Source organism: Prenolepis imparis, unplaced genomic scaffold (assembly GCF_030444845.1).
Source record: "Prenolepis imparis isolate NDT839.2.m4 unplaced genomic scaffold, iyPreImpa1.0 SCAF_4, whole genome shotgun sequence".
Classification (NCBI taxonomy): Eukaryota; Metazoa; Arthropoda; class Insecta; order Hymenoptera; family Formicidae; genus Prenolepis; species Prenolepis imparis.
Genome location: NW_028141162.1, coordinates 2216770 through 2243967, shown reverse-complemented (window position 1 = coordinate 2243967; position 27198 = coordinate 2216770). Strand labels below are relative to the sequence as shown.

Genomic DNA, 27198 nt, shown 5'->3' with positions numbered 1-27198 from the left:
GATAAAATTTAGCTCAATTTTATTTCATAAAATTGAGGACGAAATTCGAATATATCGATATTTTAGGAAATGATTTTGCATTTGCTTTATTTATGAAGACTTATTTACGCTCGCACTGCAAATGGAATATTATTTTTTTATTCATAATTAATTTCACGTCCTGGTAAATTCAACTTCTTATATTTTTGCATATATTTCGAAATGTTTAGTTTATAAATTTATTTAACCTGTTAAATATTTAATTGAATTTAATTAGAATTAGTAAGATTTATTAGAACTAATCAAATTTATTTGACCACAAAACTGTTCTCTCTTATGTACATATAAAAATATCTCTCGTTACGGATCCAGTAAAGAAAAAAAGAAACGTTCCGTATCTCTTAACCGAAAGATCCCGCGGGTCGATACGATATCACTGCCGTTTCAGTCACTGAGACGATCACGTACACGTTTCCGTTTACCCGGATGGAAATTAGGTAATTTTTCCCTCAAAGCTCTGCTTTTATCTTAATTAAATGTCATTACGCGAGCGCGTAACTACTGAACCACCGGCGGCGGTCTCGCGAGCGCGTTATTTTTTTTTCTCTCCACCCACTTTCTGAAGTCACCATTGCCATTTCGTTAGCCTCGTCGAGGAGGTTGCGCTAGAAACTTTGTGCACACTGCGTGACGGTAGCCGGTTTGCTGCTTTAGTATAGCGCCATGCGGGTTGAGAGATCTTTTTGCCGTATAAAATTATTTACGCGACACTCGCCCGTATGTGTGTTAATCGCGTTGCGCGTTAACCGGACACTTGGCGGTCGCCAAATTACGCGAAGAATTTTCATCAAATAGAAAAATGTCATTTTAATTGTAAGGTGTACATAATTTGAGAGCTTGGTGTGACAATTTTTATACAATTTACCATTATTCTCACCGACACGTTTGACTTTATGAACTTTTCGGACGGGACGCTCGGAAAAAATCGGGACTCGCGATAGAGAAAGCCTCGAGAACACGGAGGTTTCTTACTTGAAAGATCATTTGAATTTCGCAAGATTTCGCCGGGGCGCGTAACACGTTGTCTCGCAGGGCGCCAGAGTCAAGAATTGAAATTTACACCGTTATGAATCATCGCCGCGGAAAATATATGACTCACTCGGCGCGCGACGATAATATAATGTACCGCCATCGTATTAGACACGAAAAGGCGAACCTCAAACGGTCTCCCCGTTGTAACATACGGTACCGTACGGGCTCCCCGAAGTGCTAATACTCGTAGATATATATCAGCGTCTTCGCAATCGCTGACCTTTCGTAAATTTCGTCCTCGATTACCGGCGGTGCGCCTATCTAACCGGGGAAAAAAACGAGCGCACCATCGTTCTCCTTTCTCTCTTTCTTTTTTTTTTTTTTTTTTTTTTTTTTTTATAGTTGCGCCCGCCTGTAAATAACGCGGGGCGGTCCCGGGTCCCGAGTGTGTGCGCAAAAATTTCTGCCTTACGGTATAACGACGATTTGTCATATCGGTTCGGTCGTCGTGCGTGGCGAAAAGCGAATAAAATCTGTAAAGAAAGCAGAGAGCAGGGGGAAGGCGAGAGAAAGGGAGAAAGATTGAAGTTGATAGCTCTTTTCTCTCTCGTTCGTTGTCGTCCCTCTTCCCCTGCCTCTGTCTTCGTCCCTTCGATAGAAGAAGCTCGCTTCTCTTTGGCTTTAACGACTGTTTTCTGACTCTAGCGAACCAACTTTCGGCATCACTTTCGACTGTCCGTCGCAGAAACGTTCTCCTTATTCTTTCGTCGACAACCGAGCGCGAAATTTTCTTTTCCTTAATGATTTATGCACTCGAACGCGCACGTTGATGTTGTCGAATGGAAACAAATGCAGGGCCGAATCATCCTACATGATTTTTTTACGGAGTTTCTACGAAAAATTTTGTGTCTATAAGATTTATGCCATTCGTCATAAATTTTTCAATTTTTAAACTTTTTTATAATCTATTTTTATTTGAGAGGGAAACATGTATATATACGATAGAATTATGAGCACATTGTGAAAAGGTATGCTTTTATTTAAGCTATTATTTTACGAGAATTGCTATTGTTTCTATTTTTTTTTCTTTTTTTAAAGAACATTTGTTTTATTTTTATTCAGGCGATCCAATATTGTGTTCGCGATAGTATTAATGACTTTTTAAACAAAAAAATTTCTGCAGAACAGAGATAAGAAAGAAATATAATTATATCTCAGCAACCTTCTTAAATTTTCAGTTTTAAATTCTTATTAAAAATTCAGTCGAATAACTTTTCTTTAAAAAAAGTTACTTTTTTCGGAGAAATATCGACTCATTTAAAATTACATTATATGTATATTTCATTATATTTAATTTCCGCAAAAAACTGTTAATTTCATTTAACAGGGAAAAGTGAAACGTAATAGAGATTCAATCGGATCTCTGATTCGACTATTTCTAGTTAAGCTAACAAGCGAATGTACACATCGCGGACTATACATAATTACAAGAACCTTAGGTATTTTAGATTTGCTGAATTCTCTCTCCCATTACATCATCATATGCGTTTACGTTTGCGATCGTATCGAGGTGCGTCCGATTATGCTAGCGGGAAGCTGCACGCGGCATTCAAAGCGCAGCTTCCGCGCTTACATTTTCCATTAATCATTTCACCTCTCTGCGTGCGGCAGCGAGAAACACACTCGCGGGATAAAGCTCGATGCACACTACATATATACCTAACGTCAAATCTCCTTATATGAGTTTCAAATGGAGCAATATATACTGACCGTCACAGAACCGGTTCCGTCCTTTGACGTTTAAAACCCACGTGTATATAAATATTTGACAGTGATGTTGACAGTGACGTTACACATCTAGCTTTATGCTGTTCGAATTCAAAACTCTAAATAGCTTCCGTTCGACAAGTACGCCGTGCAATCTTGGCGAATATCGAGGCACAGTGTGTGACGCATTTCCGGCGATTTCCCGAATTGTCCGGAGAAAACGAGAATTCTGCTGCATTTTGGAGGAAATCGCGAATGTATACACACATATACACGATGACACGACGAGTCGATTATACCGCGGTTCCGCGGAGCGCGTCGGCTCTCTGCGGTGCTGCATCCGGTCGCTGCGATATATCGGATATCCGGCCGCTAACGTTCGATAGATTTGCAGGCGCTGCGGCGCTGTAAAGTGTCCGCCGCTAATTAAACGTCGCCACACGTTGCTCCCGCGATCCTCCCCAAGCCCTTCCTCCAGCCGACGCGGTTACATATTTGCCGATGCATCCGCGCGCGGTAGTACGTTTTTCCGTTTCTGGCAGCCAGATGCTGCGCTATTCATTCGCGTTGTTTTCGATTGTACGGTAATGAGCGCGCGAATGATCGCTATGTGTATAAGTTTATTTATCGCGTTCGCATGAATAAATCGCTTTCATTGAAACGACACAGGGAATGTGTATGTACATTTTGCATCCGCTTTGTATAAACTCTGCAAACGAAGAGCAGGGATATCATTAGACTGAATTTTATTTATTTCTTTTTTTTTCAACATCGACCGTGTAATATGTCAATTCACGTCGTCGTAATTTTCTTCGTCAATATTGTTCGTGCAACACGAGGAAGTTGAATGAGTTTCCCCGTGTGCTTTTAAGTGTTCCCTCGCCGCGAATGTAAGCAAAGGGGGCATGAGAACACGGACGACTTCTCCCCTAAATCAAAAGACGGAACAACACTAGCTGGCGGCCGAGTTAAATGCAGTTTCCGTTTTCGATCTTCGATACTCGCACCATCTCCTGCAAAGATTAAGAAAGCGGTTGCATGGAAGGCAAAATCGGGGAAAGGAGGAGGATGGAGAAGTAAAAGCAGGCAGGGGTTTATGCCGAAATCCAAAGCGACCGGTGCAATAAGCGAAACAATAGTGCTTACGAACACGCCAACTTCGCGCGCCACTACAACTTCCTCTTCCCCCTGCCTTTCTCCCTTTCCGTCGTTCTCTCTCGGAGCCACCATCACGGCGGCTCGGCTTCCTTATCTGCCCCGGGAGTTATTTAAACTCTCGTATCTCTGCCAGTCCACCCCCTCGCAATTCCGTCCTCCTTTTCCTTCCGCCCTCTCGCTGTTCCAGTCGTTTCTACGAGCACACGCTCGTGGTTAGAGCACGACGCTCGTTAGTCGCGAACGCGCCGCTTCCTATCCCCCGTCCCCTTCCCCGCTATGGCTAATGATTATGGTTTGCCGCACTAAGCTGCGACTATCTGTATCGTCCCTCTGTTCGTGAAGGGGAGAGAGTATTTAAAAAAAAAAAAAAAATCGAAAGTTAGCCCCGAAGCGACCACGGCGTCTCGGAAGGAAGCCACGGGAGAAATTTTAAACCGCTTGCCGCGGCTTCGTTGTTCAACGGTACATTGTGCCGGAAGATAGGAAAGAGAGTACGGTTTCAGTTTTTATTACTTTTTTATGATCCGCCGCGAGAGAGTTTCTGGGACTGTGCGGTGCGCGTTAATTTTATTTCTTATCTGTCCGCCTCTTGTTTGTCCATCATAAATCTTCGTAGCCGGATATTTCGCTCGACCGCTCGTATCATCGATGGTCGCTTGATTCTATAATTCATGAATATGGAATTGGTTGCAGATGTAATACAATTACTAACAATACAATTACTAATTGCTTATATCATAATATAATAGTATATCATTATACGACATACAAGATATGTGTGTATCGATGTTACTAATGTTTCATTGTTCGAATAATAATACTCGCGTATGGAATATTACTCGCATTTTGGCGTATAATTGTTGCAACAAAAATTTCTACATGTTATTTCCGACAGTTATCCTAAATTATGTACGTTGAAAGAATTTTGAAACGTTAGAGATCTGAGAAAATTGTACGATTCTGTGGCGACGATTGTAGAGTTCAAAGCCGGATTTATCGCGTTTGTTGATACCGTGTCGTTGGCGCGTCCCCCGATATATACGCGTATAATGCGCCGGTTTACGACGTGTTTATTAGAGTGTGGCCTGTGGAGCGTACAGTTGGCGCGCATTGCGACACCCATTGCTCGCTCGCGTCCCGCATAAGCTGACAATTACTGCCGCGGCGGCAGGTGACAACCGCGCGATTCCATCGTCGACGAGTAGAGAGTCTCCCCGCGTACGCACACGCCCGACATAACCGAAAGGATACGATCCATATACGACGAGGAAATTTATGGCGTTATCCGTCACGCGCAGCACGTGGCCGATTCGCCAATTATGAAATGCGATTCTCGAATTAGCGCGTTCTCTGTCTCTTTCCCTCCGGTCATCGAAGTCAATTCAGAATCCACGAATGAGAGTCGCGATCGCGAGAGAATTCGCGGAGATATTTTTTACGATTCGATTCTGAATTTCATTCGCGATAATATAAGTGGAAGAACCACGTAACCGAGATTTTATATTCACAGCGATCGCTCTTTCTTTCTCTCTTTTTCCGTGCGCACGAACGTCTCGCTGGAGCGAGCAATGTTGACGACGAATGTTCGCGAAGACGAGAGGCAACCGTGCGTACATTTTACGTGGATCGCGGGTTGCTCCCTTTATAATTTTCGAGTGTCCTTAACACGCCGTGAACCGTCTATTCCGCGTCGTTTTTTCGCGAAATTCACATCAACGACGACCATATAGCGCCATAACGCTGCTCGACGACGATAAAGTCGCATTAAACTATCGATTTTTCCGACAACCAATGGCGCACACACTTTCGGCAGTTTAACGGAAATCGAAGGTGAAGGATAATGGAAGGGAAGCAACTAGTCGTCGTCTACGAATTGCGCCCGTTCGATGCTGCTCTCTCTTTCTCTCTCGAGCCACCTCCTCCTATTCCGCCTCTCGTTTAATGGCGGGGCTTCTTTCTGTGAGAAATTGAAATCCACGATGCTCGATCCTGGGGTCGGGACGACGGTGCGGGCGATTCGCGTTACTGCATCTATCCTTATGTAATTCCGGCTCTTCTTCTTTCACTTAAACCGATCTCGGTCGGGGGCGTTCGTGAATTCAGGTCGACAAGGATGGGTTGGGGGCGCCGTCGTTTCAAAAGGATGCGAAACCGTTTGTTCTCCGACCGAAGGTTGATGCCTTCATTAGAATGTACGATGAAACCGAACAGCGCGAATGGAAGAATCGCGCCCAATTATCGTGGATCTTACCAGAGGTATATCTCACGTTAATGGAATGAGGCGATAAAACGTATCGTGAGGAAGGTATATCTCGATCTCTTCTCACCGACAGCGAGAGTGTAAATATATGTTCTTTTTGTTCGCGGAAAGGTTTGCCGATATTTTTTTTTACGCCAACGTTCGATTACTCTCCCCATTGCAAATATTTTCTCGTTTTATTGCTTTGCTCGCTTTTTTTTTTTTTTTTTTTTTTACAGTACGTTGAAGTTTCGAATTCGAATTCGATCTCGTAATCCGTAAATTTACACCAAACCATACGAAACAAAAGACACTCTTACATAGTCAATTAAAAAAATACTTTGTAACTCGAAGCTGGGATTACTCTGTTATATCATAGCAACAAAAATCATAGTTTCAAAAAATTGTTCGTGTACTACAAAATGATTTTTGAAATGGATAGAGATCACGTTATACGAGAGGACAATTCGCACAGTAGTTTTTATACACGCTTTGTTTTTAAAACAAAATTTTCTCAATGTTTCGATGTAGTAAGTCTTCTTTAATTTCGGAAAAAGAAAAATAATTTTAGATCGATGTTTCGATGTCACCTTAAAAACGGAGTAAAAGTATGTGATGTATTATAGTTACGGAAAAATTAACCTTTATAACGCTTTTCCGTGATGATATTTCTGTATAGACAAGCGTAACGGCTTATGCTTTCCAGAATTATGACTTGATCGGATTTCACCGCGAGAGCAATCCACGAGGATGTATATTAGTTGGAAATTACGCGATGCCACCCGTTTCTCTCGTATCACGGTCGACGTTTAAGTCTGCTAGAAATAAATGCAAATGAAACCTCTGTTGGCGGTCTTGTTACCTGTTAAAGGCTCGTACATCCGGTTACGGGCCGGCGCGGCGCGGCGTCGGGGCAATTTCACGGAAATAGCAAAATCTGCACTTCTTGGCACCGCGAGAGAGCTATAGCTCCCTGCTTCGTCCGTCCCTGTCGCCCGTTCGTGGCACAAGTGCGCGGATACAACATGCAGTAGATTAGCGAGCGAAAGGCCGGATCGTTCCGAGTATCCGGGGCTGGCATGCGCCTCATCCCGATCTCATGACGTGCCGCAATTAAATTACGCGGAGTCATTAACGGGTTTACGACGGTGCGAAGAAACCGATTTCGCGGACGAATCGCCCACGCGTCTAGTAGAAACGTGCTAAATCCGTCCAATGGATTTCTCGTTTCGATATCGAATTCCGAACAGGTTCCTCGTAAGTGAAATTGTCGGTCGATCGCAATCTTCTGATTATTACCACGCGTATTATTCGGCGGGCGGATGACACCGACGTTAAACACATCCGCCGTCTTTATCGGCGTTGATACGAGCTCCCGAAACCATCTCGTGGCATATATAAGCCGAACATATTACCCTACGTATCTGCTGAAATTGACACTAATTCCGCAGAGAATCTCGTCAGGACGACAGTGGCCGGATTGCCTTTCTCATATCGTACATTACGATTCGATAACCTAAATGTACCGCGCGCGGTCGCGTTAGTCCGTATCCTATTGGATAGGTATAGGTCTGCGGCGGACGCAGTTTCCCTGTTCAGAAGCTGAGCTGACGGCGTGCAATGTCCGATCCAATCTGCGTGTGTATGGGCTACGGCTAACGGATGCCAACCAGGTCTAACCGCTCTAGTGTACGTAGTATCGTCATTCCCTTCGAACTACATGCACGCATCGGCGGCGCAAAGCCCAATGTAACTAGCACGCGTGTGGATACAGCCGACCGAGAACGCTGTGTTCAGCACAGAATGGCCAGTCCGGAAGCTTCGCCAAAGGCGACAAGGGATGTCCGCTGCCCAAATTGCCATCCTTGCTTACACGTGTCACTTTTTCCATTCTAACGCTGCACAGAATATACGCTCTTGTGATGTTCTTTTATTTAAACAAATTTTTTTTAGATTCCTATTCTCTCGATCTTGGAGCCATTAATTTTAAATTATATCTAGATAGAGAGAAGAATCGTCTTTTTTATTGATTTATATACAAAATTTTATTTATTTATACACGAAATTTCTCGCAAGAATTTTTAGCATGTAGGAAGAAAGTATTTTTGATACACGTATAATTTTGTAAAGCTAATAACAATAAGAATATCGTGAGCAGTACAAAGTAGTTTTACAAACATTATTAAAAGCTTTTGAAATTTGCTTTTTTACAGCGATGTATAATCATGTAAACGTTAGAGCGTCGTGTGTGTATGTGTGCATATCATTTTGAGAAATTGAATAAATTTACATATCTTTCTTTCTCGAGGGGTCCTCATCGTGTATGCAGTCAATCTCATGTTTAATCGAGACGGTTTGACTCGAACAAAATGGTTATGGATAGTGTGACTGCGCTGCAGTGTATTGAATAGAATGTTTGATTAGTTTCATTCGTCGGGCAAATGTCAAAGCTGCAAAGTTTCACGGTGTTTGGTAAATTGATCTCGCGAACACTATCGGACGAAAGATATTTTTGAAAACGTAGCTGCGATTTCCACCCGGGCGTTTATTTTTCGTATCGTTGAATCACGCTGTCGAAACGCCAATTTATTGTCTATGAATTTTCCGTTTTCGGCGATTCAAGAAATATTAGATTTATGGCTCAGAAATGCGCGTTACAATCCGAAAATGACCGCACTAGCGAATAAAGTTGCACCGGTATGCGATAAATTGTATTAACCATTAACCGATTGTATTGTATTGGGGAAAACAAATGACGGTTGCTAAAAACTTTTTTTTTTTCGCCTCGACAATTGAATTCGCGCGTCCCGTGATTTTTGCACAAAGTTTTGTAAATGTGAAAATCACGATTAGATTGGACTAGAATATTATTCGAGGCTGTCGCGCAATGTTACCGTAAAATATGAGCTTTCGTCACGACTTACGCGGAATAATAAGCTACAGATACTGGGATATTATATTTAACCGGCCAACTCTCATATCGGCCAGTCACGAGATTAATTATATTGTAAACCGAGCCAACTGCAGTTCGGGAACTACAAACTCGCGGACTCGTTTCCGTATTTGATATGATTCCGAAGTAATACGAATCCGGGCTCCGGGTGAAGCCTCGTTGTTGAATCTAGGGTAGCAATGGGAATAGTTCGTAACGTTATAAGCTTTTGTTGAATGGCGTGAACTGTGAGCTAAACGCTCCTAACTCCAGTTACTAGTAACTGGTAATTAAGCGAGGCGCTGCTGTGTGAAACGACCCACCTACCTCTATCCCTCGCACCTTTCAACCATCCCAAAGGTTCCGGCGTCCGTGTCCGTGCGTCTCATCTCATCTTGAGATAAGTCGGTGAGAATGATATACGGAGATGTGCAGTAACGGATCTTAGTTTTGACGATATAGACGTATTTCCTCTTTGGCAGATATATTCTGATTTATCTCTTGACAGTCATTTCTTCCTTAATCTTTTTGAAACGATATTTGATAATCACTAGAGAGCGTTCAGGAGTCACAGAAATAATTACACTGCGTGTGTAAATGTAAACGAGAAGAATATACATATCATTATTTCAACTAATAATTTTATTTGCGGGAAAAAAAACGTGCGAATTTTAATTAAGGATTGTTTCCTCGTACTACGTAATTACTTTTCCATGCAATTATATACGCTTTACGTATGCAATTGCGTATTGCAAACACTAGGTGTATAATATTTGGAGAAATATCTGAGCCGATATATCTAGGTCATGTTATATATAATATATATTGAATTTAATATGAATTTGGTTCAATATATAGTTATCGAGGAGTTCAATAATCAGAATGGTTAAAATTGTCGAAATATCAAGAGAACATATATAAGAATATTGTCCATTTTCTGATAATTACAGAACATTTTGAAACTGTTTCTGTAACTTGATAACTCCCAAATCATTACTTGAAATTAACCGAAAAGTGAGTTTTATTCTAATATGGATCACAGATAAAATTTGACTCTTCTCTTCTTATGATTCTGAAATTATCTATCTTTTAGATATTGAAGCACACAGCCAAATCTTTCTTAGTTTAGATTCAAATATTTACGGTCGCACATTCTCATTCTCAATAATTTCCGTCTCTTATATCGAGATTATCTAATATAATTAAAATAAGAAAGTCAGACGTGATAACGCGGTTTCTCGCGTGTAAAATGTAAATCGTAATATAATCCAGGAGATATAACGTCCACTGGCGCCAGTATTAATAACGCCTTAATTGGAAATTAGACTATGATATAGGCGTTCCACCTTCCTTTCCGCAAGCGAGGGTCGCGCAGTATATGCCGCACCAAAGTTAATTCCTTTAATTAATAATACAGCTTAGAGTGTAAGACTGTAAAGCGACCGGCAAACTCAAATGGTCTTGTACGGTAACGAATTCGAACAATTTCCCATCGTTAACAATACGAGGAACAATACGGTTTTTTCCGATATGTTCTTTTTTCCCTTTCCCTAAGCGCGTGCGAAGAAAGCAAAGCGCCGAGAAATTCACAATAAAATCGAAAAACAGAGCGATTCTCGCGCGAATTGTATAAGTCACAATTTTAGATTTATACCGTATCCAATTCAGTATGATGTAAGACCGTCTATTACGTGGCCTTTGCGGAATCACGTGACGTTCGCAAATGCATGCAAGTCTTGCAAGTCTGAGAACACGCAGCTCGGAACACGAGCCTGATTCTGTCATAAAAATGATTTAGGCCATATTGATTAAGAAATTACACGAACCTCCTCTTCTCGTGCTTTCAGGTTACCTATTCGTCACTTTTAAGCGTCCAGTACGTCATGTACAAGTGTAATAACTTGTATGAAAATAATTTATAAAAGTAACTTGTGTGTGTGTGTAAATATAAATTATATACTACTAGAAAATTAATATTAAATTAAAAATTAATGTTAATATTAAAATTATAACGCATATAACACATGTGCAATTAACACAAAACTTTTTAACAATTTTTAGGAATTTTTTTTTATATACGAAAGGAAAGCGTTGAACATATATATATATATATATATAATATACTTTGCTTATATTTCAAGAGTATTTTCACATATATATACACAGTTGAAAAATTTGTGTTAAATTTAACAAATATCACCTGTCCCAAACGGTCCACAGAAATTTTTGTGTTAATTTAACATAATACGGATATGTTAAATGGTGACACGAATATTGTGTTAATATTTTAACATAAAATAAATGCAAACTTCAAATAAACTTAAAATAAATTTTGTGTAAAATTAACATAGTTTTAATGTAAAAATTAACTTAAAAAATTGTTAATTTTACATTTTATCACCCCCACTTATATTATAAAGTAAAATTAACATTTTTTTCTGTAAATTTTAACAGATAAATCTTGTCACTAATAATACCGAACATATTTATTGTGTAAAATAAAAAATAGATATACATTTTGTTATTTTTACACTTTTTTTTAGTTGTTTTAATAATTTAACATTTGAGTCCAATTAACATAACAGCAATATGTTAAATTAACACATGAATGTGTTAAATATTTAACACAAAAATTTTAACGGGGACCGTTTTTAACAAGAAAACACAAATTTTCCAACTGTGTATGTACTTTGCCTCAGTTTCTATTCATTATACTATTTTCAAATGTTTTATATGAAAGAGAGGAAAATATCTTTATAATCAAATAAGTTGAATGCAAATGAATTTTACGTCGATTTTGCACATTTAAAACAAAGTATATATATTCAGTTTATAATTCAGTCACACAATCGAACGATTTATTATTTCGGTAATAAAGTAATAAAAATATTCTAGAGTCCATATATCGATGTGTGATTAACATCAGTCGGAATCCAAATATTTGGTCGCTAGAAAACACTTTTTTCCCGCTGACGTATTTCCCGAATCTCCGAATGATTTCTTGTCTCTCCGTAAAAGCCAGATCTCGAAAAATTCGATTTCGATCCGCACGAGGGGAAGCGAGGCTGCACTTTCGAAAATTTCGTGCAATTTCGCGCGGTGGCGCGTACGACGCTGCCCTCTCGACGACAAGGTGGCACGGGCAAAAGCGGAGCACCGTGGGTGGCCCGGCAAAGGGGGTTACCGGGGTGGCTGGAACGAGGGAATGGGCTGGCGGATCTCTCTCCCGCCGCTCGCTTCACGGCGGATGGTTCGCCCTACGCCCGTCGTCGGGGCGCTGCAGCCCGTCAGGACGTCAGTTCTCCATCGCATCGCGCCACGGTCGGACCTGGATCCTAACGGGCGCGCGTACATACACATTCACACACATATACACATATATACACACGCGTATATACACAACAGATATATTCACATGCGCGCGCGCGCGCGCACCTCTGGACACCCTCGCCGGGCGAATCCTTCCAGTGAACGGCGGGACTGGTCGCGATTATGAGGGAATCGCGGCCGCGATGATTACGACCACTCGTCGACGATAAGCGGGTAATTGAACGCGAGTGGTCCCGAAGTTCGCGCGAGTGTCAGCCGCCGGAACACTGGCGGCTGTCGAGGGTGAACGTCGAGAGTGACACGAGAGTGACGATTCGACTGATTAGTCGCGAGTCAAGTGTGCCCCGAGAATACGAGAGAGAGAGAGAGAGAGAGAGAGAGAGAGAGATAGAGATATCGACGAGCATTCGCTGTCGTAAAGCGATGACAGTGCGGTACCGGAGACAACAGTGGTAAACAGGATCGTAACGCGGACAGGCGGTACAGTGAAAGACAGTCGCGCGGGCGACAAGTAGTGACAGACCGTAACGAGTCGGGCAGTAGCGGAGGACAGTAGCGGCCAGACGCGAACAGACCGTAACACCGAGCTCGCCCGTGATAGAGGCTCTCGCGGTGGCTGGATCGGTCGACATACGGGTTTCGGTGGATCAGCTGATATACCACCGCGATCCACCGCGATATAAACGCGAGCATGGATCAACGTGGCGTGTATCCTACCTACGTGCGGCATGTACCGCGGCAACGACGAACATGCGAGCCCGCTTAATCCACGCATATACGCATAATCGTCGCGGCTCGCCACCGACGAGGATTCAATTAAATCTCCCGCGTGGAGAAGGTCAAGTACGCCATGCGAGCGACTATAGGGGGGCTATAGGTGGCCCGGAGTTTTAATTAAAACTCGCCCGCGGGATTCTCATTATCGCGCCTCGTATTCGGGATTAATTAGCCGCGACTCGGGAAGAGAAGGAAAGAGAGAGAGAGAGAGCGGGCGAATAGGAGGGTGATATAGGGGAACGTGATTTTCTCGGTGGCGCTCATCGTATATCGTGCTCGTAATATCGTGCGACACAAGTTTCGTGCGACGCGTCGCGAGCTCCTCGAGCCCGCTCTCGTCGCCTCTCATGGACGAGCTTCTTCTCCGGTCGCGCCGCGGCTGGTTTGCGGCTTAGTGATTGCGACGGTTGGTTATTAACGACAGTGTCTTCGCGTGCTCTGTCGAGTGCTCCGATCGCCGCGAGTGACGGATCCGCACGAAGAGATACAAGTGGTCGCGGACGGTTTCGAGGGACGAACAAGAAAGGCACGCGAGACTGGCACGTTATATTCTGCGGACGCGCTTTTTCGACGATGATCTCAAAGTGAAAACGATTCTCGACAATTAGCGATAGGTAAGCGAAATGATAAAACTCTTGCATAAAATTTCGCGTAAAAACTCTTGCTTCTCTATCATTTCATGTTAAATAATATTATCAGCATATATGACGTATCTTTCTTTTCACAAAAGGAATATAAACTGATATACATTATCATCTTGTCGAAATTATACCGAATTTTCTTCAAACTGATTTACATGAATTTCAAAATGTCCGAATCGTGTAATATTTGTGCGCAATATACATTGCTATAACGTAACTAAATATTCGTTATCTCATATTATATACATCATTTAATTACTATCTCCAATTAATTAAGCTATAATGCATTGTAATCTAACTAATGCTATTACATAATATTCGATCTTGTCGAAGCTCTCGTGGATTTGCCTCTGTTTTTCGCCGCATTGCAGCGTCAAAAGCTCCAGCGCGATATTTAGTTGCTAGCTCGCGCGAATATGTACCTTAGACTCATCAAATATTGGTACCAGCTAATTACATCGATCGAACGCGCAATCATAATTCCATTAATTTCAAGTAAGTAATTTCGATTTATTCGCCGTGAGAAATGGAGCGCTGTTTCGTGATGTATAATGTTTGCGTTTTGTAACACTATTATCAACATAACATCTTTTATGAAAAATGTAAAATTATTTTCCGCGAAAGATTGTAAATTGTAAAAATGTAATTCGCGAATTAAATGAAAACAGAATACAATGCTGCGGAACGGAACAATGAGCGTGCGAATGTTAGGCATTTCTCTCTGTGGCAAATTTTATTGCGTATAGAATGCATCAAAATATGAAAAAAAAAAAAAAAACGAGTACCGGGTACATATATTTTAATTACTTTGAAAAAAAAGAGCTGGGATTTTTGTGGCTAACGATTCTGGAATATTGTATACCGGTATATGAATTTATATTTATAGTGGGCAAAGTGCGCTTTTGGGAAATTGCATTTTCGCACAGTTACAGAAATTGTCTGAAGTCGCCAAGTCGCGCGCGTGGATCTTCATATCACGTAGCATTATCTTAATGCGTTTTTGGTGCCTGTAAAGATGCGGCGGATGCAAGATTATCTGCGAGACAAAGGCTAAGGCGAGATAACCGCGGATTGGTGTACCCGTTATCTCTAAGCGTCTTGCATTAATTATCCCCATTTTATAAGCATCCGCAGACGCTCGTAAGATAGCGAACAACAAAGTACCTTGGGCTAGTGTATCCCATTTACGTGGAGGTGAATGTAATGAGTCGCGTTTCCGGAAGTGCGTCTATAGGTGTGTGTCTAGCGCGAATAAATACCGGGGCCATTGTGTTTCGGTGTTATATATGCGTTTGCGCCAAAATTTCACCCTCCGTCGTGTTACCCGGGGAAGCGACCTTTATATATGCGTATATGAAACGAGCGTTTCATATACTTTCGCGATGTACGCGAGGCAGTCAAGCAGTCCATCGTGTCGGCAAATCTCCCCGTTACAATCGCGCGTGTTTTTTACCCCCTGTATGATCTTTACACACTCCAGTTGTGTCCATCAACATGTTACATCAAGATAACCCGTGCAAAATACGCTTTATTCGCGTAGACTGCATTCTCGTGCGCGCGCGGTGTGTTATTCAATCATGCATTCCCCCTTTCTTATTAATAGCACTTACGCGCGTTTACATTGAGTATATTACCGGCTGTGCCTGTCGCCGGTTTGTCGTGAGATCGCGCCATCATTTCACCCGCGGCCAGTCCTTACCTTGCTGATCGATCGACATCTCGTGCGACATCCAAGCGCGATAGCGATCTAGCCGTCGTCGTTATTGCTCGTACCGATAATGACATTAACGATCGTGGATGCCGGTTACGTGATGAGATCAATAATGTTGCTCGCGAGTTCGCGCCCTCCTCCGCGGAGAGTGAAAAATGTGTTTGCGCTGTGTAAATAAACGTTTTAAAGAGCCACCGCGTGACATCTCACGAAAGCGTGTGTGTCGCACGAGGTTGGTGGAGATCGGCCCGACGAGATAAAAGAGCGGCAGTGCGTCTCGCTACGAAAAATTACGCTTCCGCGCGCGAGGCTGCTAATTGCGAGCGTTATTTATTGTTGCGTTAGATTGCGCGCCCGGGTTTTAGGCATACGAGAGGAAAGGGAGTGGGATCGCGAAGGGTTAATTTAACTTTTCGTTTTTAAATTATGGAGATGAGGGGCTCGCGAAAGTTGGCAAAGTTGCGTCTCTGATACGCGTAATCCCTGTTGTTTCGACGTCATCGTCGGACGGTGATCGCTACATCCACGAGAGATTAAATGTACCTCGATATAAATGAGTCCGGTCGGGGGGACGATAGGGCGAGGGACGGAAGCGGAATTTAAAATTAATATAGAAATTAATTACGCGCGCATGAAAAGTAGTATATGTCAAACATTTATTTTCGCTCGATTCACATCGCCATTCTACTCGGCGGTTCGAATAATTCGCTCTTTTTTACATTAATTATAACTGTTTGCTAATTAGGAAATGTTGAAATATCACGCGTTACCGATATGGAAGAAATATATTTTGCAAAAGCGCTTTTGTCTATGTACGCATCAACACATTTTAATCTCTTTTTCGCTCTCTAAAATCTCACAATCTTGCAATGCTCTTGAAAATACACACATTTTGCCACGTTGTAATTAATGGTCTCTTTTTCAAGTTTTCTTATAAATTTTCTTATCTGCTTGGAAAATTTTCTTCAAAATTACCCTTATCTCTTTAACTCAGCGTGCTTCGCGCATTTTTTCGTTTCTGCATCAGCGTGGACGCTGCAGATAATACAAATAAAAAGATCTTATCGTCTGACTGCGCATAAACGAAAGCTACACGACATTCCAGTTTAATCTGCTTTAGTGGTACAGGCACTCGCAAGAAAGTGCGTTTGGTCTTTTATCTTGAAAAATGTTCTGGATACGATTTCATATTTTATAAGCGTTGCGCGCACGTGTTTTTCCCTCGCGCATAAACGAAGCAACAGTTGCCTTTCCTCTCTGGCTGATATTTTCTGTCATAGTCTAATCAAGATCATCAAGACACACGTTGCAGGTTTCTTTGTTATTTACTGAGAAAAGCAACGCGCCTCCGTGTGTGTGTGTTGCGTTCATTCTATTTTTATATTATTACACAAAAGTCTCGCAGAGTGAAGATTTTATAATACGAGAATACATTATAGAGAGAAAGAGAGAGAGAAAGAGGAAAAAGACCAGTTCTCTCAATAATAACTTTATAAAATACGTATATTGATTAATGCATTTTACGCGCGTACATGCGACACAACTCTTCTCGGCGAGATTTTTCGATATTAAGTTCATATATGTATATACATATTCTCACACGTACACACACACATATTCGCGCGCGCGCGCGCGCTGCGGAAGAATATGTATGAGAGCTCGTCGTATAGGATTATAAAGTACGATAAAATATGCGAACGCGATATTGTAATTTTATTACGAACCCGGGAAGCTGCCGCGAAAAATTCATTTTGTATTATTCATATTACTTATGTGCGCGCCGCGCGAAGGCGCGCTGAAATTGTGCCCGAAAACGTATGGCTTGTGGGCGTCTCACGATACCGTAGCAAAGCAGAATTTTCGGGTTTTCGAAGCACACGGTGTACGACGGTATAAAGTTCGCGCGCGCGGTGCACAACCGGTGCATAAAGTAAAAGCGAACCGAGATGAAAGGAGCGGAGAGCCAGCGGGAAACGTGCGTCTGAAGGGTTGCCTGGTTTGTGTGGAAGCTGCGAGAGCAGTCGATGCGGATAGAGCGATAGCTATTTTGCTCTCCTACTCTTGCTGGACACAAAGAGAGAAAGAGAGAGAGAGAGAAAGAGGGGAGGGGAGATAGGGGGTAGGAGTGAGCTAAAAAAAAGAAAAAGAAGAACCATTTATTTGGCATTCTAGTATCGCGTGTTCCCTCAAGCGATAGACAAAAGAGATACAGATAGAATTATAATCCTCTGCTGTATTGTTCGAGATTTTATCTGCGCTAAAAATTACACGTGTATAATTTAGCAAATTAATTTAATCTGTACAATTTTTAAAATCTTACGTCGATAGTGGAGAAGTCACAAAAAGACATATCAGCTCATTTTTTTGTTAATGTCAATCTATCACAAACTGATTAAACAGCAAAGGAATTTAATTTAATTTCATTATATAAGTCATGATTAATTTGCCAATTTGTAGCGTTTCACGAGATGAAACATTTAGCGAAAATAAACAGAAGTGATTATGTTTTGACGTAAATACGCCCCCGTTTGATTTGTATAAATGGATCGCGTCACAGAGTTGAAGATGACTCTAGGATGAGAGGCACGGCGACCCATTCCGCTAACGGTTATACCGACGTAAAGGGAGAAGAGAAGGTCGCGTCTTTCGCGGATCCGTCCAAGAACGACGCTATCTCGACGTGACGAATGAGCAGCTTCCCGGAACCATTTCGCGGAGCAGAGAACGCTCGAGGAAATCATCCGCATGTTCCGGGAAATTCTCGAATAAAATTTTCAACAGACCGCGTGCGACCATACAGCCTGTTTCCAGGCTTCTCACGCTTTCCCTCGTATAAGGATTCCTGTGCCATTTGTGGAGTAGATTTTTCCACACATATATAGACGTAGGAATATATTTTATTTCGATATTCAATGTAAACATTTCTTTTTAGTCAGGTATACATTTTCCTTTAACCAAAACTACACCGATAAAGAGAGTTTTCGAGCTAAATAATTAATAATCTAAATAAAAATCTAAAGCGTTCCATAACTCTTCTTAGAATTTAATATGTATTCGGAAATTATGAGAAAATATTCAAGTCAAACTTTTACTAGAGATATTATATTGGTCAAGAATTTCAATATATATCAACGAAAGTTTGAAAAATCTGAAAAATTCTGCACATCTTTTCATATCAATATATCTTTTATCAGCGATTTTACCGCACCGGATTACAGGAGCGATTCGTTATGGGTTTGATTTTTAGTTTCTGCGAACGCATCTCGTGACATCGATCGTGTCAGAGCGATGAAATTGTCCTCGTTATGAATAAGTGGTACCATCAGCGCAAATTCTTCTCACGTTTAGCTTTTCAGCTTGCTATGTCTCGCGTAGATGCAGAGAAAATTCTCGAATCGTTAGCTACAGATCCGCTCGTTTCCAATGATTATTTTTCTTCTAAAGTGAACTTATTTTTCTTGCGACGAAAACATTTCTATATGTATATACATATATGTATGTCTAGTTATAACAACCAATATTACTATAATAACCAGCAAATGAATATTCATGTCTGTTGCAAGAATTGTACGACACGTTTATCTTGTTTTTTTTCCCCTGTGTTATTGTAGATAGTCGGAGAGAAAAAATATTTTATATTCGCAGAGACTTTGTCTTCCCCTCTGTTGTTTGTAAGTTAAATAGAATATTATTTCTCGAGATATGTATCTTTCGTAGATGCCTCTACAAGAAAAGAATATTGCATAATCTTCGAGTTGCGCGTAAAAGAAATAAATTTTCTCCTCGAGAGAGAAACACGTATAATAAAGCATGCATGCTTAAAAAAATAAATACCTTTATTTCAAATCACTGTATAAAGGTATACTAAAGAAAATAAAAATCGAAGGCTACATATTTGTATGTTTCCAGGTATAAAAATATATATATTTTTTTTAAACACGCGCATAATCGAACGAATATCCGTTGTGGGGGTTAAAGGGATGCTTACAACATGCGAGATTACGCAATAACAAATAGCGACGTTAACGCGATCGTTTTCTCGGCTTTCCTCGCCGGTATTCTAGCAACGGCAGTGCAGCACTTACCCAGGTGTTTACGAAAGCGTCGTCTTTGTGAGATAAATGCGCGACCGAACTTGTAATATCTTGTGACACATTGTGTACGCGCGGTTTAACGTAATGCGTTCCTCTTCTTGGTTTCAGAGCTCGTTCTAACGCACGCAAGGCGCGTATTATGTGAGGAGAAAATCGCGACGAGGGAAACGAAGATGTCCGCCGTCAGCGTCGTCGCATGGCTGCTCGGTGCCGTCGCTTTGGCTGCGATTAATAATGGTGAGTCCTTTCAAGTTGAAATCATGATTATGTCGATAGTGTGAGAATTTGCCGTAAAAAGTCTGTAAACTTTTGAAAAATACTGTGTAACTATATGGTAATCATTTTTTACATTTAAACTATGGAATAAATCAAATGGAAATAGAATATATAAATTTCATGCTTCTTCGATAAATATATCATTTACGAAAATAAATTGGAAATTTTGTTTTTGACAATTGCAGGCTCTTTAAGTCAAAGAGTATTTTTCATCGTCACCTGATTTAATTATCTTGACCATAATTCAACCGTAACGCGAAAACTAGATATGGATTTAGTACATTATTTGAATTTTTATAGTCCTTTGAATTTAAATAATTGTGCACCACTTTTCTTCGATAGATTCGAATTGTTTAATAATCAGGGAAATAATTTTACGATGAAAAGATCGAAATTACATAGTAAAAATTATATTTTCGAAAATATTCGCCGGTTTTCTACAATTAAACGGTCAAAAGATGAAATTAAACTGAAAATCTTTTATATATAGTATTGCTTTCATTATTTTTCATTCTTGCTTCTCCTTTGATGAGAAATTTATTTAAAAAAATTGCTTACCGATATTTTCAGAATCTTTCTTAAAAAATATTACAATCCTATTTAAAAAAATAACAGCACGCAATAATAGTATTATTTATACGAGCACATCAAACGCGGATTTATTATTTACCAAACCCTGCCCATTATACCGTAACAATACGAAGATATTGACACATAATTTTTGATATAAAATGATCGATTTTATATAATGGTTATAATTTATCCGTTTGCTTTTGATTTTTACGCTCTTTTGTCCTTTTTTTATTACGAGCCATATAAAACGTGAAATAACTCAGAGATATGGTCGAAATACACGGTTGAATTATGGTGATAGCGCGTTTGATGGATTCATGTTGCGCGTTGTTTATACAACGAGCGTAGTAGTGTCTAAATGAAATATATCTGCGGTATTTTTTTGAATACCGTGCACTACAGGTTTTAAGAATATTCAATAAATATCGCGAAAAAACAATATAGGAAATATATGTTTGTAAACGAATCATAGGAATTTTATATATAAATAGTCGAGAGAGCGTCTCTATTTTTCCGAAGCGCAATATGTTCAAGATAGAATCGAAAATATACGCTGATTGATACATGCGGCCGGCGGTGATATATGATTTGGAGTTATTTTTAACGAAATTGATCGGCGATAATTTTATTTAATCCAATTTTCTTCCTGTGTATATCTATGGGTATCACGAAAGTAGGACTGTTATACACGGAAAAATGTATATCCCTGTATTCTGTATCGCGAAGGCGATTATTTAACGTACATTCTTGATGCAATCGTGCTTCAGGCTTCATCGCGTGCGCACTTTTAAGGAATCCCTTATTCGCACAGACACTGTCTCGCGAGTCGTATCACGAAAGATTTTCATTTCTTCGTTCGCGGGTTTCGATACAAGAATTCGTCCTGAAATAGGTGCGTGAAATTTGAAAGTTAAATTTACGGATATCTGTGCGCGCGAAAGGCTCGAAACGCGACGCGATTCCCCGTTGATTGTCGTTCTGTTTTTTTTTCTTTTTTTTTTCACCATCATCTAATCCAAGTCGTGGAACGATATTTTTTTTGTTTTTCGCGAGAAAGAACGGAGCGATCTTCTCTCTGCGTTTGTGATCCTTCCGCGCGAATCATCGGTACGTTCGAAGGTGAAATTCGTGTGATAGCATACGAAATTCGAGGCTCGTCGGGGTTCGATTGTCGGTACGGCATGGCACAATGATTTCGAATCAACGCGTGTCCGCGCGGATACGCACATCGGGGTCTCTCTCGTGTGCGCGCGCGACGTCTATTCAAGTATGATTGTCCGCTGATCCGCGACTCTCTCGCTCGCACGGAGCGAGAGAGCGAAAATATATAGAGAGCATCAGCCCGGCCGTTTCAATACCTGGGTGACCTACTCTCTACAACGGCAAGGAAAGTTTCATTACTCGCTTCCCATTTCGATACCAATCGAAAGTCGCGTGATACCATCTATAAAAGAATGATCTTCTTGGAAATGTCGCAAAAGAAAGATATTTATAAATAAGAAATGCGTGACACGAGAGAGAAAGTAATTTTTTGTTTATCTGCAAAAAGGATCACCGTTCATTACCGTAGGCATATAAAACGTTGACTTAATTTCGATTAATATCTCATATTTCTCCGCTTCTTTTATTTATATTTGAATAGAAATAATAGTTTGCACACATGCTATACTGCGATAAAAAAAATTGATTTAAGTTTAAAAAGATATATCCAAAGTCTCGACAATTAATATACAGACTTGATCGAATCGTGTAGAGTTGCGAGATCCACTACTAGCTTTTTGATCTTTTAACGAATTCGAGATCGAGTCGATTCCTCTCTCTCTCTCTCTCTCTCGAGACTCAAGCACGGCTTTTCAAGCGCGCTTGTTAGATCGAAATCATTAAAATGGGGATGTGCAGCAGGCAGCAGCGAGGTTCGTGTCCTCTCGCCCTCTTTACAAACTTGCGTGTATGTACATACAAACAACATGCACCGGCGATAGTTTTCGAGCTGTGGGCAATAAGCACCCTTTTCCCCGGGCAAACAATGATGCGACACCGGGCGAAAAATTAACGAGACCCGCGTCTCTTCATGTCTCTTCACTACGTCCCCTTTCTCTCTATGCGAACATCGGATGCGCGTAAATCGGAGTGTATAGTTAGACGAACGGACACAGCTGGGTAACAGCAGGTCCATGACGCGAACGTATATGTATGCGTATTCACGCCGATTGATACAGGGGTGCGATCGGCCGTTTACGAGCAATTCCACGCGAGACAGGTAAGCCCGTGGGCGAGCGAAGAGCCGTAATTACGTCACCAATTTACCGAACGTTTCGTTGACGAGGCGACCGCCGGATATGACATTAAAGACGACGTGGCGAGAGATTTATATACGTTAAAGTCGCTCGGCCGAGTAACTCTCGAGATCGTAAAGCGGGCGTAAATGCAGCCGACGACACCGAGACTGATGTATGTATGCGACGAGCGTATACGGTGTCGTATAGCAGAAAATTGTATACGAGTCAGATTTTATTCCCTTTTGTACGTTTTCTCTTCATACGTACGTACGTCCCCCCTTTTTTCTCTTTTCAATTTTTACGTGCTCGCGGTTGCCGTTTACGCAAATTATTTATGAATGCCCTTAGGATTTTCTCACATTGATGACCTGTCGCCGGGCTGTCGCGCATTTCCATATTGCGAAATGGTTATTAAAACGCGGCGTCATCCAATTAACGGGTAATTACCGTTGCTTATTATTGCTTGATGAGCGCCATATGGTTATATCGCGACGAACGTGTTGTCTAGTATTCCATTATCGATGAATATTAATTAATGTAACGCGCGCGTGTATCGCGTGCGGATAATTAAATTGTTATAAATTGTCGCGAATGTTCGGGTACACGAGGGATCTTCGAACGCGCTCGCGATCATAATTATACGCTAACCCTAATTTTTAACCCCACCATAGCCTCGTCGAACTAATCGATCGATGCCATGTTCATTCGAAGATTGCGGGCAACGATCGCGCGCACGCGCACTCATTACAAGTTCTCTCACCCGCCGAGAGAACTCTGGCAATTAGGGTTCTTGATCTCTTATTGCGAGTACCAATTCGTGTTGCTGCTCGCGACAGAGTTTCGCAAACCGTAGAAAGGAGCTCGTCGGAGGGTGGTAGGTTGATTTAAGCCCTGCGGCTAGGTGGCGGAAATCTTTGATAAGGCACGGCTACCGCAAACGCTGATTGGTTGCCCGAGGCCTCGCGCCGATATGACGTTCAAACAATACGCTCCATGCTAACAATGCAATCGCGGCCGAGATAAAGATGTATAGATACAACCGATATCTATATCCGTGTCGCCCGTATCCCGTCGGATCTATGACCCTGGATATCCCCTCGACGTTCCCATATCAATTTCAAGGCGTCGACAATGAAAAGGGTGAAACATGATTGACGTCGTGCGTTAGTTTTTTTATTTTTTTTTTTTCGTCGCGAGAATACACACTGGATGTAAAATATCCGGTAAAGTATCGGAAAAACGGAATTGCACCATTTGTATTTTGAGTACAACGTGACATTATTCGATATAATGTTACTCGTAATTTTATTTTCTAGCATGTTACACGAGAGAATGCTCGCATTGAAGCGGATTATGCGTGCGACAACGCTACCTTAGTCAAATTTTGCATAATTCTCTTTGATCGGGCGCTTCGCGGCGCTCTTTGGCGTTGATTAAATTAATTAATCACTTCTAACGTGTGCGTCTTTGTATCTGTCGCGTGTTAGTGAGTATACACTTTAGTTTCCATCCTATCGGGGCGAAATTGGAAACTATAGAACTAGAACCGCCCCTATAGTAGTTTGTATGACGCGTTTACTTTAAAGTACGTACCTATACCTATCTACGTTCGTTGGCAAAGCCGCGAGATGTCTAGGTGCCAAGATATATCGTCGTTGCGTGCGATCGATGCCGCTATATTTTTCTTCGACCGTGTATACATTGCGGGCCTTGTTTTCTCGGGTATAATGAACCTCGTTTGTCGTTAAACTTCGTCTCTCGCACCTATACACAGATCACTCTCGGCTAGTACCGGGCTCTCGGCGACGTTGACGTCGCGACAGCGCGTTCGAGCATAAAAGTGTTGCCTGTGATGTATATAAACTGGTGCCTTCAGTATTGTTTTATACGTCCGAGAGAGAGAGAGAGAGAGAGAGAGGGTCGGTTATTATAAACGTCGAGCGAAGAAATATCGACGTAATACTTGGATGTCGGTCTTCGAAGAGAAGAGCCGCCTTTTACCGTACTTACTTAACTACATAGGTGTCGCGTGCCTTTCTGTCCATCGATGGTTACCGTATATACGCCACTTTTCCAGGAAGAATTCGTATCGTCGGCGTTATTTCAACGTCGGTAAGCTGCTACTTTCCTCCTGTTTCCGCGTAAAAAAGATTGGTCGTGCGGAAGGGGATGATGGGATAACTAGGTAGAAAGTAATTGAATCCGTTATTGCAGAGAAAGCATATGTTATACGTATAACGGGAGAAACTTTTTAGCGATCAGAAGAGGCTTTCAAAATGGCTTATTATTCATTGCTCCACAGAAATTGTTTTCACACGATATTTTTAATCCAATTACAAGGTACGTCACACTATTATTTCGGAAGAAGAAAATTAATTTTTTAGAGAACTCATTTTTTTCGTATAATTCATACTCGTTCTGCAATAATGCAATTGTTGCGTAATGAGATGAATTCTCAATTGAGAAACGTGAAAATTTATGCCAGCTAAAATTATTGCAGAATTAGAATTTATGGGGGGAAAAAAAACTATATATAAAAAGACGTGAATATTTGAAAACGGGCAGCAAATATAGAGGCATTGGAATAGCAATTTCTGGACATGCAGAAAAAATGGCTCAAAATAGGGACGATAAATTAATATTTTAGAGAAATGTGCAAATCTTCTCGCTGTTTCTGAATTTATTTACAAAACTATGTGCAAAAATATTCGCGAAAGATGTCGACAGTTTCTGTTCCGAAATAAACGACGAGTTTTTCCTGACTACACACACACACAAGGGGACGAGAGGAAAATAATATAACGTGTACTCTTTATCTTACGATGACACGATTCTCTATTACGTGCCCGAATCTGTCCTTCTCACGTTAATGGGATGCGCTCGCATTGAATCGCTCTGGTGTATCGGGATGCGTATCGACGAAGGAAATAGAGAAGCGTGTTGGAATAGGTTCGAATAGGCACCGATAACACGTATTGTCGTTTTCCTATCACGTTACTAGGGCGGAATAGGAACTGATAATGAGAATAAGCTCGCATGCTTGAGTCGCAAAAAAAATCCCCGCACGTAGGATATGAAAGTATCAACTTTTGCATTGGATATCCGCCATGGTGTATCATAGTCGACGGGCGATACGCTGATATACTTGGCGATGAGTTTATGAAACTTACTTTTAAGTGTCTTTCGGGCTGGTGATATACGCGCGCGAAGATTAAGACCGAAGTTTTCCCTTAAAACTGGGCAAAGTATACAGTTACTGCCGTGGATATCGTAGACAAATTTTAATAGCATCGTATAAGAGCTTATAACTTGACGTTTCTCAGTTCGTAAAGAAGAAAAACGTTTCAATTCATTGAAAGAAGCTTTACAGATATTGATTAATTATTTAAATCATATATATGTATATATGATATTATACACAATATTATATATTTGTTAAATATTTATTTATACATATATATGTATATTAATTTATTCGCATAATATTATCAGTAACTCTTTACTCTTTCTTTTCTACACAACACAGCACACACGCATTTTTGTTTTCTTTTTCTTCTTTCTTCTATTTTAATAATCCATGAAATCTACGTAGGAGAAAATAATAAGCAAATAAGTACAAACAATATAAAAAATGGATAATGATATGGATCTGCGGTTGTTTAAAGTTTTAAAGCATCGAAACTCAGGTCACGATTTAAGCTTCGTTAACGCTCTAATAAATCGAGTTGTTGCCGCATCGATTAATCAATGCATATACACGAGGAGCTCGTTACACTTCGTGCCTATTCAAAACGCGATGTTAACAACGTTCTACGCCGTGTAAACCGAAACGCGTGCAGTTACGGCAAAATTCCGGTTCGGAGCCATTAACGTAGTTCAGACGCCGATTCAGGCGAACCGGCGAAACGAGCACGTAAGTTCAAGGGGCATCTACGAGGCTAACGTTGAAATGGTCCGTAGTTTGCCCGAGTCACCTCGTAACTTGGAAGACATATGTTTCCGAAGCGAACGAGGGTCATTCTTTCCCCTTCTTTCCTCTTCCCCTCCCTCCCTCCCTCCCTCCCCCCGTCAGTCCCCCTTTTATTCGCAAAGTTATTCTTTGATCCACTGAGACTTGGTAAGAAGATCATGGAAAATATTTCGCCGAAGAGCTTGGAACACGCTAAGCCGGATAAAAAATTTTCCACGAAAGCTATTGAAAAAGATTAAAAGACATTAATGCGCAATTTAATATTCCCCCTCCCCCCTTCTCCCTTCGTTATAACTTTTGAATTTTTTTGGCAGTATTTTATTGGTAAATTAAAATCGACTGGAATATTAATTTAGTCTAATTCATTATAGAAAACAATTGTTTTGATAACTATTGGTAAAATTATACGGCATCCGGTGTCTTTTTCGATCCTTTTGTAC

General features: G+C 41.0%; 1 protein-coding gene across 6 annotated transcripts in view; it reads left to right on the top strand.

Moving 5' to 3' along the window:
- LOC145934677 (neurotrimin) overlaps nucleotides 1-27198 on the top strand; it is a 363184-nt gene that overhangs the window by 32152 nt on the left and 303834 nt on the right. For 2 of the 6 annotated variants that reach the window (XM_083035309.1, XM_083035306.1), the window contains exons 1-2: nucleotides 12393-13828; nucleotides 19769-19897. In XM_083035309.1, coding sequence (XP_082891435.1) covers nucleotides 19834-19897 — 64 coding nt within the window. In that variant the 5' untranslated portion in view covers nucleotides 12393-13828; nucleotides 19769-19833. Of the gene's footprint in view, nucleotides 1-12392; nucleotides 13829-19768; nucleotides 19898-27198 lie in introns of those variants that run through there. The other 4 variants (XM_083035311.1, XM_083035313.1, XM_083035308.1 and 1 more) reach the window with 3 other exon arrangements.